The 16,462-nt window shown below is 39.7% G+C and overlaps 1 protein-coding gene across 6 annotated transcripts in view; it reads right to left on the bottom strand.

Annotated features, from left to right (window-relative positions):
• Nucleotides 1–606: 606 nt before the first annotated feature.
• ATE1 (arginyltransferase 1) overlaps nt 607–16,462 on the bottom strand; it is a 70,277-nt gene continuing 54,421 nt past the window's right edge. For 5 of the 6 annotated variants that reach the window (XM_071446423.1, XM_071446420.1, XM_071446421.1 and 2 more), the window contains one exon: nt 607–4,005. In XM_071446423.1, coding sequence (XP_071302524.1) covers nt 3,827–4,005 — 179 coding nt within the window. In that variant the 3' untranslated portion in view covers nt 607–3,826. The remainder of the gene's footprint in view (nt 4,006–16,462) is intronic. The other variant, XM_071446422.1, reaches the window with a different exon arrangement.

Consider the following 16,462-nt stretch of genomic DNA (forward strand, 5'->3'; position numbering starts at 1 on the left):
AATGCAAAAGTAATTCAGCATTTTACACTCAGTGTGACTGAAGGTGCAGCTCTATAAATATATTGGTATAAGATGTGGCTACAATGTTTTGGGAAATGTTGGTGATTCCCAGAAAAGTGATGATTTCTGCCCTGAAAATTGCCTCCACCCTTCCAAATGCAGAGAGACCTTAAGGCTTGGGTAGAGAGTCTGATCAGGACAGCCCAAAATCATTTCTGGGTGATTATCTGGGACAACCATGATGAGAGGGAACTCAGAAACATTGGCTGATCAGGCTGGAGCCTCAGAGTGATCACCTGGCAAGGAAATTCACAGAATCTCAAAAAAGATTGATGGATGTGGACTCCACAGGAGCAATGGAACAGAAAAAGTCCCACCAACATTTCAAGCCATGCTGGTGCTGGGGCTGTGAGAAAAGTCTCCTTCAGGAATGCAGAATTAGCTGGAATTCTGCCTTATTCAGTCAGAAAATGATGCAATGTTGGGTTATCTTTATGCACACAACCCACATTTCTGTGTTTGGCTGGTTTGGCTCCTTAATTCAGAGACAGGTTTTTGTTCAACCAAGCTGAACTCAAATAAATAGCTGGTCCTGTCTAGTCTCCATTTGTGAAAAGTCTCTTTATTTTATTTTATCCTACTCAGAAAAGAAGCATCAATTATATTTCATGCAATCTCTTCATTAATCTGCCTGGCTGGAACTAAAACTTCATTCCAAAACAGGTCATGAGTTTTGGACATGATTTTAAACTTGCAAGTTCTCTCTCCTAAAGGCTGCTACCCTTTGATGGATTCTTTGATTTTGCTGTTCACTGGACACTTGGTCAATCTCCAGGATTATGAAATTCCTACAAACTAATGCAGAAATCACATTCAGAGCTATTATTTCTTATAATAATTCACAGAGACTGGAAATAACTTTATTTTCTACACTTGTAAGTCAAACAGGCCTGCTAAAAAGCACTTACAAACTCTACATGCAGGTTCTTGAATTTACTGACACGTGTTGATGCTGGACATGTGTAAGCTTCCCACTTCTTTCCAACTAAAACAAAAAATGGCATTTTTCAGCAATGGTCACAACTCTGCATTTTCTTACCACCATTTTATGCTCATTTATCAACAGATGACAGGACAAGGCAACCTTACATTGGAGATGGACTCTCCCAAACCAGCTACACACACAAAAAAACTTTTATAAAATAGTTTGTGCTAAGTTAAATATCTCTAAATTCAGTAATCGTCAATTACAATATATTAAATAATATTGTAATAGTAGTGAATTTTCAGCTCCACTGAAGTCACAGGCGAAATTTACAGAACTTCATCCTCAGCCTCTGTCTCCCTTCCAAAAACAGGGATAGAGGCATCAGTCCTCAAAAATACTGCCCCAGTTTCCTTCTAAAATAACACTAAAGTGAGTCAGATCTCAGCAAACCACAGGAGATGAACTCAGTTTGGAGTCAATCTCGGTGTTGCCTGGTTTTGCTTTTTGATATAAATCCATATTTGAGTTGAGCAGGGGCCAGGAGCCCAGCGTGCTGTGGTGCTGCAGTCCCAGGGGTGGTCAGAAGGTGAAAGCACCATTTCAGACTCACAGGAAATGCTCATTTGCCTCCAGTGAGTGCCCACACCAAGGACAACCTCAAGCTGTGCTCAGTTCTTAGGTAGATACTTCTCTCCCTTTCCTTTAACTGCAGTCCTTAAAAGCTCCCCGGGAGAAACAGCATCAGATAAAAGTCGAATCCAAGGCATATCAGTGACAAATAGGGGCACAAAGAGATGGAACTCTCAGTGGGGACACTAAGTCTGCTCCCTTGAAACTGAACAGAAATTGTAACTTCTCCAGGAGCTCATCATTAAATGGCTTCAATAACCTTTAAGATTTTGCAATTCATAGTGAAATTCCTCAGTGCTTGTTAACTGATTTTGTATCACATAAAAAGGTTTTCTCATTTATTTTGGTTGCAAGCCATATGGGCATCACCACTTTTCAGCACACTGTGTAGGCAGGAAATGTTACACTGGTTAACAGAGTGGTAAAAGTATTTTCTCCACAGAAAGGAATTCTTCATAACAATCTTCATGAGGATTATTCAGTGCTTCTCCACATGGCAGGAGGCTGAGGTAAGGCATGGACAAAGCAGAAGGTACAGTGCAAAGAAACCTCTCAGTACCAGGCCACAGATAAACATACACCAGATATGATGCTGACGTGAATGACCATTCTGGGAGCAGATCAGTTCTGTACAGCCCAATTAATAAAACATAAAATGACTTTTTAAAGTTGCTATTGAAGCTGTACTATCAATAATATTGCAATATACACTAATTTCATATCAAACAGATATGAAAAACAAAGTTAAACCTGCATTGCACTTGATTCCCCCAGTTCTTACGTCTGCTCCACATAAAAATTAATGATTAATAACAGTGGCCAAGTGTTTAAAATTAAATCAATGAATGTATGAATGACAGGAGATGTAACCCTCAGAGGGTAGAACTGAATTTGTTTCCTTTCTGGGGGAAAACCACCCACATATCCTTGAATAAGAATCTTTGTTCAAAGGCTAACAGGAAACTCCAAGTGGATTCAAGGTAAATACCAGCCCCTGTTATCCAAGAAGATAAGAAGCACAAATGCATTGGTAATGTTACAATGCTGTAATACATTACTGAATTATACAACAGTGTTATTTCCCCAAATTCCTCCAACTTATGTGGCTTAATGGGGACACAGACAACGCTCATATATATGAGATAATAAAGTGCTTTCATAAAGGATCACAACTTCCTGTGTTTCCAACAGAAGTATTTACTAAAATGTTATTAAAGGTGTTAACCCATGAGCTGCTGCACCAGAAACAAAACAGTCAGTAAAAAAAGCTGGAATATGGTAGTTAAGTCTTCCTGTACAATTCTACAGAAAAAAAGCACCTGCAACAAAACCCAGCAGTGGTACCTTTTGTCTTGTTTTTGTTAGCATAGTTCTGAAATGTGCACTGAGAGCTGCAGGATAAACCTCCTGAGCTCTATTTCACATCAGCCATGTGCATTGAAATACCCACTCTTGTTAGACAAAGGATAAGGCTTATACCAAAAACCACTGTGCCACTTGGCTGCATATCTTTGGTATATTTATAGTGCAACTGTTCTGCTTCTTCTCTGAAGGGAAAAGTTTTCCAAAGCACTGCATCCCCTGCCACTGAGAACCTACCACGAACTCCTACACTCACTGGGACCTCTGACACTGACTTACTGCTTTAAACAAATGAAGAATGTGCAGAGAAAATAATTCCTTCCTGTTTTTTAAACATACTGCTGAAATAAAATGGTATCATGCTGGAAAGTAATAGCACGTTTCAGTCCTCTTGCAGGATTTTAGGAGCATACAAATGCAAGCACAAATTTCACAGCAATTTTTAACAACAGATACCCAAGGTGCTATTTGAAAACATCTGTAACTTAATGATTCTTAATCTAGATTTAGTCAACCTTCATCTCTACAAAAGAAAAAAAAACCAAAACCTGTTTTTCATTTTGCTTAGATACTTAGAATGATTCATAATGCATAGAAAGGCTAGAACTACTTAATTAAAATATACTGCAAGCGTGTTTTTCTAAACTTATATTGCTAAAGCCTTGCTGTACTGTAAGATTTATTGGAGCTGGCCTTTACACACAGCACCATGTATTGACACAAGCCTGGCTATATACCTGTGCTTCAGCCTGTCTGAGTGGGCACACCAGCACACGACTATGGTACACATCACCCAGGGGCAGTGCAATGAAATGTGGAGCCATTGAAATGCCATCTCAGGGGGTTTCAGCTCCTGAACAGCAGCATTCTCTCTGAGCAGGTCTGTCCCACCAGGCTTGCGTATTGCTGGACACTGGCTTCATCACTGGGCCCCTTCCTCCTCTTCTTGTACACGCTGTAAGGCATCACGGTTCTCTTGTGCAGCACTCTCACCCTGCCCAGCTCCTTCAGGCGACCTTCATCAACTGCAGAGGCAACCACAACACAAAAAAATGTTATTTACAGCGTCCACAGCACCTTAATTTATGCCCCTAACTTCAATATGCATAATGAGAGCTGCATGAAGTGAGAAATGTCATCTGCAGATGGAAGCTGGGCTGCAGAGCGTTCCTGGATTGTGGCTGGCACCAAACCCAGCCTGCAAAGGAACTGTGGCTGCAGGGTGTGGAGAGGTAAATCCTGCATCACATGTTTCTCATGGTGATGGATGGCATTTTTGAAAACACCTCTACTGCTGCATTTAAAAATCCACGTTCATTTAGTGCTGCTGGAGCCAGAAGGCAAACTCTAGCTGGGAAAAACTCAAACAGAACTGACCAGGAGAGACTTGTCTTTGCAAAACCCCTTGCAAAACCCACCACACCAGCTGGGACAAAGGTACTGAAACCAGCAGGAAGCCTCCAGGCTGCTTCCTCAGGTAAGCATCAGGCAATAAACCACCTTCCCAGGTGGAACTCCCTGGCCCTCCAGCCATGTCCTTACCTAAGTCTGATCCCTGAGCTCTGTAAATCAACAGGGTGAGCAGTGCAAGCACTCCCTGGGTGGGTACAACACAATTCCTCTTCAAAAATACACACACCACAATTAAAACTTATTTCCTTCACATCCAGGCCCCTTGTGCCTTAATTTATCCAGAATCATACATATAAGAGTGTGACTGAACAAGTTAAAATTTCCTCATTTTTATGAATCCCATTGATGCTCCTACTGCTGAACAATAATACTATATAGCTGCTGTGTGTCAGAAAAATTTGCACTACAGTGCTAGAAAACTCTTTAAAGAAACTCACAGAATGTGCCACACATCTGAAGGCCACTGCAGGATAAATCAGTAGAATTATTACAAAATAATAGGAAAAGAAATCTTGGACTTTTCTGAACTTTAGGTTCAAAAAGTCACCAAGAAGAGTCAACCTAGAATCTGAAATATCAGTTTGAGAATCCGTTTAAGCATCTCCAGTAATAACAGAGATGCTTCCTGGAATGTCAGTATTTTGGGACATCAACTATGCAAAGACTTCATTTTGGATCTTCTTTCTGCTTTTAATTAATGCTTCTTTATGTTTTAAAGGAGGCCATGAAACTCTTTTCTGTGCAAGACACACTGAAGAACCTGCCCCTGTTCATCCATAGAAATTTCTATGGTCCAGAAACTTTTTTCCTGCTGACTGCCTGAATTTAGTATGTGAAACTTAATGAAGGCTGCTTTACCAAGTTTGGAATGACTTCATTACTTTTATCTGTGTTTTGATTCCAGACATGAAAGCACAATGTGTTTCTTAAGACTTAACTGGGAAAACATGGTTTGAAGGAAGAAAATCTGAGCAGTACTTGCTGAGATTGTGCTCCCCACTAATTATTGTTGGCAATTGCTTTAGATAAACACCAAGTCAAAAACACTTTATGGCTTTCTCTCCCTCTGTGAAATCCATCAGGTTTTTGATGTGTGGCCAACACCTCCCTGATATCCCAATGGGTTGGTTGGTTTTACCACCAGCCCTTCTGCCTCTTCTGTTACATCCTCCTCCTTGCTGAGAGTTCACCAAGGAAAAAGTCTGCAAGTTTAGCTTCTGGAGGTGACACAAGCGTAAAGTTATTTTAACTTCTCAAATTGGAAAGTTTCTATTTACTGAACCTCTAGACTGACTCCCAGTCTGTGCCCTGGGATGGATTTAGGCCAAGCTGAGCCCTCACAGCTCTGTGCCAAAAGCATTTCAGAGTTGGTCCCTGCTCACTGATACTCACTGATTTCAAATACTCCCAAAGCCTGATACTGTGGGTGAGTTCATGTCCTGGCTTGCAGTGCTGCTGGCCCCAGGTTTGATTTCTTTGAGAGACTAAAGCTACTGTACCTTGGTTTCACTGCAGCCCTCCTGGCTCAGCTGAACTCTGTTCTCGTTCAGCATTTGTGCCCTTCCTCCACTTTTGCTCCTTGCAAAGAAAAATAACATCCCAAATTTCTACAATGATTACCTGTTCTTCCACTGATTCCCCTCAAAATCAAAGCTTTCATAACAAAAATAACCTTCTGTAAAAGTACTTAAATGTATGTAACTTAAACTCCATCTGTAAAAGAAACCTTTTACTGAGATGTTAAGTAAAATAATCTCAAGTACCAGTTAAGCTTTTAGAGATGGCAAATAGGAACTTGTGTCACCATCATAACAAATCTGAAAGTCAGAACTCAGCCACCTTTCAGTTGTTGCTGGTCTGGAGGCAACATCATGGGAATTCAGGAAACTATTCCCTTTAAACACAATTTAAATATAAGCAGAATAAATTTAAAATAATTTAATGGAAAATAAAAGCAGATTGGGCTCTGGCACACTTTAACAAAGAAATTATTCTCCCAATAAGAAAAATTAAATATCTGCTCCTGCTGAGTGGCACATGGTAAAATCTGCTCTCTATTCAAGATGATGCCAATTGAACTCAAGCAGGCCTTCCCTGTGTGGCTGATGCTGGAATACAGCAGCAATCACAATTCAGAATGAGACCAAATGCTTTATTTAAAAAAGCTCCTTGCTGAAAATAAGAAAAAAACCCCATCCTTTTAAGCTTTAGTGAAGAAATTTTATTTAGTGACTTTCATTTCTGGAAAGACCCTGACTGATCACATAGTGGAACAGCGTATTAGAGCAATTTTAGTCATTTCTGTAATTACTGAATACAGTACTGTTATCACTAAAAAGTTTTTTAAAAGTGCTTATTTTTTCTCCTCACACTTTGTCATTTTTCACCTCCTGAGCTGTTGATTTATTATAGTGTACAGAAGAGATACTGTCATTTGACACAAAAAATATACAAGGTTTCATCCCTTAATTCAGTTACATCTATCAGTATAGTCTGGATGGTAGATACACAAAATATAGAGCAATCAATTATGTAGATTGAAAGTTCCTGTAATTTTAGAAAACTGGGCAACTGCAGCTGCCAACTGAAAATAGAAATATTATCCTGTAAGTCTCAGAGCTAAAAATACAGGTGAATTCTTACTGAATAAATTACCTGTCACTTCTTTTTCTTCTCCCCTATACTCCTAAAGCAGCGAATTATTTATGCTGTAGTTGCCTATTGAAATTTGAATATAGGAGAGATTTCACTTCTAATTCAACCTTGCCTCTGTGACCCCACATAAAGACTGCACAGAGGTGTTAAAATGTTCTGTTCCCAGCCCCAAAACCCTGCTAAATGGAATCCACACATGGAGGATTTCCTCTCTGAGAACACAAAGGGCATCAGGCACGTTTCTAAATGCCAGCAGAAAACAAGGCAGGGAGCAGGAGTGACCCAGAGCCTCTCATGCAATGGTCTGGTCTGAGTTCCTGACCCAGCTCACTCATCCACCCTCGCCTAAAGGTAAAATGGTAAAAATTTGCTTTCTATTCAAGAAGGGAATTTGCTTTCTATTCTAAAGGGCAGCCTCAGCCTGCACTCACCCCAAAAAAGCTCCCACACGCCAGGGAAGAGGAGGAACATGAGCAGCAGGAAGCCAAACAAACTCCTGTACAGTCCAGTCCTTATTTCTCTGCACAACAGAAATCAACTTCCCCCTAAAACTACAAGCTCCCTCCCAAGCCAAAACACAATTTTCAAATGCTGATAAGCATTCCTGCTGAAACACCAGCATGAAATAAGGAGGAGTGATTTCACCTTTTTTTATTCACAGCAATAGCAATGGCTTTATTCATAGCTGGACAGCAATGTGCTCTTTAAAGAAATCCAGAATTTCATGGTCTTCTCCTTACAGCTCAGGGGTGGATTAGCATTTTCCTAACGCTATTTGGGGAAGCTCACATCCAAATATTTTTATTCTTCACATGCATTAAGCTTTATTATTACTCCCTAATATAAGCTGGAGTGCAAACCAGCTCCATCTGCTCGGAGAGCTGGGTAAGCACGTGCAAAGCTGGACAAGTGAGACTCGGAGTGCAGAGTGAGCTCTGCAGGAGCCTGAGAGCCAACACCACGCTGAAAAAAGGGTGATGGCTCAAAGTTTCTGTAGAAAATATTACTAAACCAGCTTTTTGGTGGTGGCTGAGCTGGGCCAAGGGGGTTTTGATCAACAGTGATGTGGAAGGGCAGCCTGAGCTGCAGCATCCTGTGCTGCTCCTCTTTTGAGCCCTCCTCCCCTTGGACAGACTCCTCACAAAAATGACATTGTTTCATTTCTCAGGGGTGTAATCTAGAGATGGAAGCAATCTAACTTTCCTTTAAAGTGCTTTTTTTCCACTTATAGGAAAACAAGTGAAAAAATAATTAAAAGTAAAGTGACAAATGTATTGACTTTCCCATTTTCTAAATAGGAGAAATTTTGCCAATTTCCAAAACAACCCACATTAGTCACAGGAAAATATTTCCTATATTTTCTGCACAGAATGGACTCAGAATTAGCAAGAAACCTAACTGAGGACTGGCATTTCTAACTCACAAAAAGAAATGTGGTACTCCTGCTAAACTCTGAAATGATTCTGTTTCTGATCATAAGTTTAATTTTCTTTAAATATTCCTTCAACTCCCTGGAATCATTAAACTATTTGGCCATCATCACTTTGTTATTCTGCATCCATACTACACAGAGAACCTGGATTTTTTCCCCCATCACAGCAGGATAAAACAGTGAAAGAAAGAAAGGAAAAGGCAAAGAACCAAGTAATTCAAAAATTAAAATATTTACATCTGTGTCATTAGCTGAAACCTGTGATTCACTTTAAAAGTAGACAATGAAGGAAACTCACACTATAAATTAAATTTCCATTTTGCTTAAAAATGGAATCTCAAAAGAATTATTTTACCTCTAAGCATTAAATCCACAGAACAAAAAGTCTGAAGATAAATACTTGACAACTGCTGCATTTCCAGCTCATGGATGTGCTGGGGTTTAGATTTTGTTTCATGTTGTTTGCAGTTTTTAGTTTTCAATTTTGAAGCACTTAGGATTTGCATGGTTTTTAAAAGATGAACAGAATGTTCCCGTTTTTACAACTGAAGAAAAAAAAATTAAAATTCAATTTATAGGGAGATTAAAAGTTCCATGATACTCAAGCTTTCAAACTAGGTGTAAAAATGGTAAAAAGAAGCACCATCCCTTGCTGGTTACACTATGGTGATGTTAATTTTTATGAGAAACACTACAGCCTTGTTGAATATTTTTTTAAAGAAAAGCTACATCTGGTTTACATGACCTTGTCACAGTTAATGATCAATGATTTTAAAACAAAGAAACTGCAAAAGGAAGAAACACATTAACTTTTCAAATTTTATGACTGAAACATAGGAGATATTAATTACTGGAAATCAAAAATTATTTCACCGCAATCAGAAGCCAAATCTTTCTGACCTTTGAATTTAAGCTCATTTCTTACCCAATTTAAAGCATAATTTCTTTTGTTCACCAGCAAAGTATAGGATGTCATCCTCAAAAAGAAAAGGGCCAATCAGCAATACCCATTAATAGCCATATTTATATAAAACAGTGAGCTAAAATGTGCTTTTTCTCATATTGCTTCTTTCAAACTAGACTCATACATTAAGGAATATTAAAGACCCCTATGCCTTGGGGTACAAAAATACTAACTCAAACCAAAATAAGAGTACAGTTAAAATGAAGCATAAACAACAACACACACAAAAAAAAAAAAATCCAATGAAAAGAATTCTTAATTAAAACCAGAAAGCACAAGTCACAAAGGAAGTACAGTAAAGTGCTCAGGATATTCTCAACCAGCCAAATCTTTGCAGTTACTCTAACAAAAAATAGGAACTTTTGAAAGCAGTGATCAAAAAGAACACGTTTGTAAAGTATCAAAACACTGTTGATGATCCTTAAAGCAGGGGAATTACAGTTTTACAGGTATAGGGATCCTTCAAATGGGCAAAGACAGGAAGTTGCAACGAGGAGAAATCCTAAAAGCATCTTCCAACCCAAACTTTTGGGCTTTGTGCCTGAACTCCTACGAGTGGTTTACGCTGTGGAGCTCCGCGGCGAAGAGCGGTGCACATAAAACAACGTGCATGAAATTCCCAGTTTAGTTGAGAAGCTCTCATATAATACATTTATTCTAGCCTACCTCAATATATTGTCCTGGAAAAAGGTGACTAGAAAATGTCTACTGAAGGACAAGATTTAAATCATGGAAGCACAGAATCATTCTGGTTGGAAAAGCCCTCGGAGACCATCAAGTCCATCCAATAACCCATAACTGTCAAACCCACCAAGCCATGTCCCCAGGTGCCACATCCACAAAGCTTTTAAAACCCTCCAGGGACTGTGGCTCCAGGGCTGGACAACCCTTTCCATGAAGAAACTTCTAATACCCAACCAAAATCTCCCCTGGTACAACTTAGTGCTGTTTCCTCTTGTCCTACCAAGGACTGGTACTGATATTCCTCCAAGGACTTGCTTTTTAGGAAAAAAAAGCAGTGCAAAAAATATGATCTAGTAAATGGCAAGTTGACAAAGATAACTTTTTTTACTTTTAGATGTTCTTCCAGAGGACAAAATGAAGTAGTCACTTCAAAAGAAGTTGAATCTTTAATATTGTTCTTGATGACTTCAAATACGAGAAATGAGAATGTGAACTGCTAATGAAGAATATTAACTGCACACCCAGGGCACTTTGGGGTTGGGATTTTTTTTCTATTTTAACTACACTTTTTGGTTATCTAATCAACTGCCTTCAGTTTAAGTGCACTGTGCTGACAAGGGCCCAAAGCAGGGCCACAGCACAGGTTTAACTCTGTTTTGAAGGCAGGGGCACTGTGAGATGTTCTCACATCTCTGTGATTCTCACCTTCCTGTGCGTGCTCTCCCTAACCCAGCTTTCCTGACTGCAGCTCCAGGCCCTCAGCAACCTGCACAAGGCATTTTTGCAGATCAGAACTGGCAAAGTCAAAGCTTTACAGGCTCATTCATGGCCTGACCCATTTCTGATGGACCCCACGGGCATTTCTAATGCGCAACTCTGATTCTGGGGAGTTTTATTTACTCTGAGTCAGCACTGAGGAACCTGACCAAGCGTTCTGCTGCATCAGATGTGTGTCCTCCACACTTCTCAGAACCTTTGTTAGCTGAGCTTTTCTGTTCCTTGAAGCATCCAAGCTATTTAAAAGAACACAGAAATGTTCTGCATTTTGAGTTATTAATTTCTCTTCAGAGACAGGGAAATCACAGTAAAATCACAGAGAAGGGAAAATCACAGTTAAAATCCAACAAGCACTTGGAAAGAGCACATGAAAGCAACTCTAAATCACTGGCTAGCAGGGAATGAAACTGCACAGATACCTTTGCAGAGGCTTTAGCATGGGACCTGTCATCTCAGGAACATAATCAAAATGACTCTGTTACTGGTGGGAGAGACATATCAAACACATTATTAAATCTGTGAATTAATGGTTGAGAATTGTAATGCATCTTAAATGGGAAAGATTGGGGATGTTGATAAGAGTGGAGATGACAGGACAAGGGGGAATGGCTTAAAGCTGCAGGAGGGTTGGATGTAGATGGGATATTGGGAAGGAATTGTTCCCTGTGAGGGTGGGCAGGCCCTGGCACAGGTGCCCAGAGCAGCTGGGGCTGCCCCTGGATCCCTGGCAGTGCCCAAGGCCAGGCTGGATGGGGCTTGGAGCAGCCTGGGACAGTGGAAGGTGTCCCTGCCATGGCTGGGGGATTGGATGGGATTTAAGGTCCCTTCTAACCCAGACCATTCCATGACACCATTCTTCATACAGAAGCCAGTATAAAAGACAGAAGTTAGAGATAATGCTTTAAGGAGTTACAGTTCCAAAACAATGGTGAGAAAATAGGGAAAAAAATCTGAAGGAGCGAGAGACTTATATACTATTTATTAATATATCTGAACTGCATAGAAGTGAACATGGCAGAAAGCAGCCAGAGGATTTTTCAAAAAGAAGGGCAAAGTCCTCATTAAGACTGACATGTGAGGAGGAAAAAAAACAGAGACAAGAGTCAAGCTGAGAATTACAAATGCAAACATTACCATGAAATAGGAAAAATTGAAGCAATTGGCAGTAGCTTATCAGCTAAATAAATCAAATTACAGCAATCAATTTGCTGGCTAAATTAATTAAAACATGGAATCAATTAGGCTCCATGTGAGGAGCTGGGATGATGTCACCAGAGCAGGGAGTGCACGAGGATCATTCCAGAAGGTCTGACCCTGGCACAGGTTTCCCTGGTGGATGCTGGAGTGTGGCTCAGCACATGCCTGTGGTGTCCCTTCCATGGCTGCTCTGTGCCTGGGCCTAATTACAGCTGTTAACTTTTATCACATTTGGAAACCAGTCCCACACACTCATTGTCCTCAGCACGAAATAAATCTGCATGATTGCTCTACTTGTCCCACGTTATTGAACTTTTAATTTCTGCTCTTGTGCTTCTAACACCTTCTGCATATGGAAAATGGTTTCTACAGGATTTGGCAGGCCTTGCCTTTCCCCACATTCTTCTGAAACTTTACCAAAAAAAAAAAAGTTAAAGCAGAATTATTCTGCTGGAAAATCAAATATCACAACATTCAAAAGGTGCAAGAGTATCTTGAGCATAAACCCATCTAAGAATCATCTCTTCAACACAAAGAGAAGTGAAGCATGCCAAGATATCTTAATTTTTCAAGGAATGTCCACCAAAAAAAAAAAAGGAATTCCAAAATACATCCATTTGTTTCACAATCTCTATGATGGTCATTGTGGATTAACACATTTTTGAGAATTTTGCAGTCCAAGCCAAAGGTTTCACAAACCACACCAGAAGTCAGACAATTATGCTGCTCAAGGGGCACTGGTTTAGTCTGCTACATATATGTTAAAAGCAATCCAAACTTTTAAATCACAAATATTTATTAAAAATTGCATTTTCTAACCCCGATACCAATTCACGTTGTGGCAGTTACTTAGGACCCACAAATTAAGAGAATAACATTTCCTTTGTATTACAGAAGCATTGCATATGAGGCTAAAACCCCATGCCAGTCATTTCAATTTAATCCAAACACAGTAAAAAAGTGAGGGAAAAATGTGCCTGGCTACACCTTATTGGCATTATCTTCATTGTTTAAACATCTTGTACACTCAAAGATCACACTGGATTTAGAAAGATGCATTCTGATGGCTCAAAGTGTTCATGAACTTAATTAGAAACAGAGAAACTTGTAAGATGTGTCTGTTCTAGAGAAGCTGCTAGAAAGAACTGGGATGGCTGTCTTTTTTCTTGCAGAATTCAATTTCTTTTTCTTACAGAATTCAAATTTATTACCTATAGCTGTGATAATAGTGGAAAGTTACTTCTTTAGAAGACTTTAGTTCGTGATCCATCAGAGTTTATTTAAACTGTTTCCCAACTCTCCGAAGTACACAAAACTATCTTTAAAAAAAATTAAATTATAAGCAGCAGTTGTTGCAGAGCAAAGCAGCAATTTCTCCCAAATCAGATGATTGCAGAGTTCTGAACAATTGCTTTAATGTTTTCCATCTGTGACAGTTTTGTGACCACATTTTCATCCTCTCGAGAAGTTCAGTGCATTTATCCTTGTAAACATTAATCTGCATCACACCACCCTTATAAACATTAACACATCCTGGCCTTTGCATTAATCCCTCTGCCTACACCCAAACCCCTCTGCCTGCATCCATCCCACAGAGACAGAGCCCTTTGCCAGGGACCTGAACTCTGAGACGTGACCAAATGGCAACCACAGTTCACTCACAGGACATAAATATGTGATCGTGGCTCTTCTGTTCAAAGGAGGAGGGGAACAACACCACTATCACACTAACATACTAGATTTTTAAAATATATTGTAAAATTAAACAGTCTCTGTACTGGATGGGAAAAAAAAGTCAATAAAATAGTTGTGGTCAAATACACAATAAGTATAAAACCAGTTTGAAATACTCTTTGGTATCATAGTGCACTAAAAAATTGTACACTAAATGTTTTAAAAACATAACACTAGAAATTATAGCTATTGAAATAGTTGTGACAAACTATTTTCCTAGTGGAAGCATTATGCACAAAAACATACATTTAAAATAAACAGTTTTGTATAACTGCACATGCCTGTAGATTTCTGGTTTTATTTAAGTTTTATTTACTAGAACTAATAACACTCAGTTGCTTGAAAAAAGCAGTAAGATAATGCAATCACTACTAAGAGGATCCAGAAGTTGTAAAATACTGGGATTTTTATTTGCATTTTGCTACTCTAGTATTTTACTTTGCATTTCACTATTTTGCATTTTACTACGAGCAGGATAGATAAATATACATATAAAGATGTATTTCTAAAAAAACCAGTTTTTTCAGCTAAAAGCTTTAAAAATCTGGTAAAACATATAATAAATGTTACGAGATTAATACAGAGAAGGACTGGAAACCTGAAGTAATTCTCTTTAGTTCAGTAACTCAGAAATGAATGATCTCCTATGAACTCAGGAGGAATTACATGGAATGGGCTTTTTATAGTGATTCTTGTGAGTGTGAAGTGAGGATTTTCTGACCTCTCCATAGCCTTGTGTGGTGTTCCAGGACTTAGTGTTGGCTTGGGTTTAACTTTTGTTTTATTCTCATGGCTAAGGCTTGCATGTGAACACAAGGCAATTTCAAAAGCTTTTTGGATGTCAACATCTGTCCTTTGTGCAGCTGCAGCCTGAGCACTGGAAAGCACAGACCAGACAAATCCTCTCCTCTGAATCCCACTGCCTATCGTCACTTTGGCTCACACCAGTTGGACACAGCTTAGAGCCTGAGCTCTGCTAAGGACTTCCACTTCTTCCACTCTGCTGGAAGAAAAAAGGCCCTCAGTGCTGTGCAGAGGTGGCAGATGCAAAGCCTGGTCTGCAGCAAGGAGTGCAAGGTGGTTGCTGAATCATTTGGCTTTGTAGTCTCTTTAGATGGTGTATCCAAATAACAGCCTCCCTTCACACCTCCACAAATACCTAGTGAGATGCTCAAGTTTGAATCCTACCACCACTTATTTCTTGCTCTTGTCAAGCCCTTCTTCTCACTGTTCTACCTGTATGAACTACAGCAAAATTCCTCCCATCCTCTATCCATGTCTCTGCCAGCTCCCACACCCTGATCACATCAGAGATCCTCACTTGTAAAGCTTCCCTCACTCTGCTTCAGTCCATCTTCACCCTAGCACCTGCAGGCAGCAATCTGCCTGCAGTTCCACCTCTGACTACAGCATCTTATCCCAGACAAATCTATGTTTTCAAGGAAACTGCTATGTGTCTCTCCATATTCTTAATTTCTCCTACAACTCTCACACTGCAAAAGATTTCTCTATAAACTCTGAAAGACAACGAAGAAACTTGCTTAGATCCCTCTCTTGGAAACTCTCCTTCACTGCAATGTTTACAAAAAGGTCAGTTCAGTCTAATACTATTTAGTCTATTAATAGACTATAATTTAGTCTACTATCATAATTGACCAGGAAACCCAGAAGTGCCTCTCTCTGCCTTTATCCCACCCTCTTGCATCCATCATGGTTTGAGTTAACCATACCCTCTGCAGCAAAGAGTGTCTTGTCTCCAAGAACACACAAAGGCAGAGGAGCCTGTGTTATGCATTTGTTATGTGCAATTTTTTTTTTTTTAATGTGCTGAAGAAAATACTTTCATTTTAATTAATGTATTCCATTCGGTGTCATTTTGATTTCACTCTATTATTAGATCTGCAGGAAGTTGAACAGATGTGTATTAGCTTAGCCAATTTATCAACTTCAGCAAACAAAATGGTTAAGACAGAAAAAGCACTGAAGTCCTTTTGAAGTGCAGCTCTGAAAGCTCTGCTCACACAATTTCTGCAGACACAGGAAGGTGGGAAGCAGCTTCCATCACTGAGATTGCTGTGGGCCATGCCTAAAAATTTGGATAAAGCTTTTTCACCTGGGTAACAGCCCCATGTTCACCCTGGCTTCGCCAAGTACACCCCACATTCTGTGACACAGTCATGTAACTATGAAGGCTTTGAAGCCACCACTCTCAGACTGGGATTGTATCTGCCCTCATCTGAAGTTGCTTTTTAAACATCTTGACAGTCCAGCACTGATGGGAAGAAAGATTTGAAGTTTCCCACTAATTTAATTACCATCCCAAAAGTAGATACTTTGCTCCATGAAGATATTTTTCCCAGACTTCTCCCAGGAGCAACAAACTGAAAATCTCAACCGATATTAGAAAGAGAGAAAACACGACACTGAGTTAGTCTAGAAAATGGAAAGTGGAAGGACAAAAATATTGCCAGGATACCAAATAAATGATTTATAGATCTTTCCACAGAGCTCTTATTTCATGGGTAAAGCTGTTAGGGAAGACTCCAATGAAGTCCAACCCTGAGGAGCAGTTTTGGGAGGGGGTCAATGGGTGTGGCAGGCAGACCATGGCCAGGAGTATTTCAGC

The sequence above is a fragment of the Agelaius tricolor genome, unplaced genomic scaffold (genome assembly GCF_023055355.1).
Source record: "Agelaius tricolor isolate 1412-34295 unplaced genomic scaffold, bAgeTri1.0.p SCAF_22, whole genome shotgun sequence".
NCBI lineage: Eukaryota > Metazoa > Chordata > Aves > Passeriformes > Icteridae > Agelaius > Agelaius tricolor.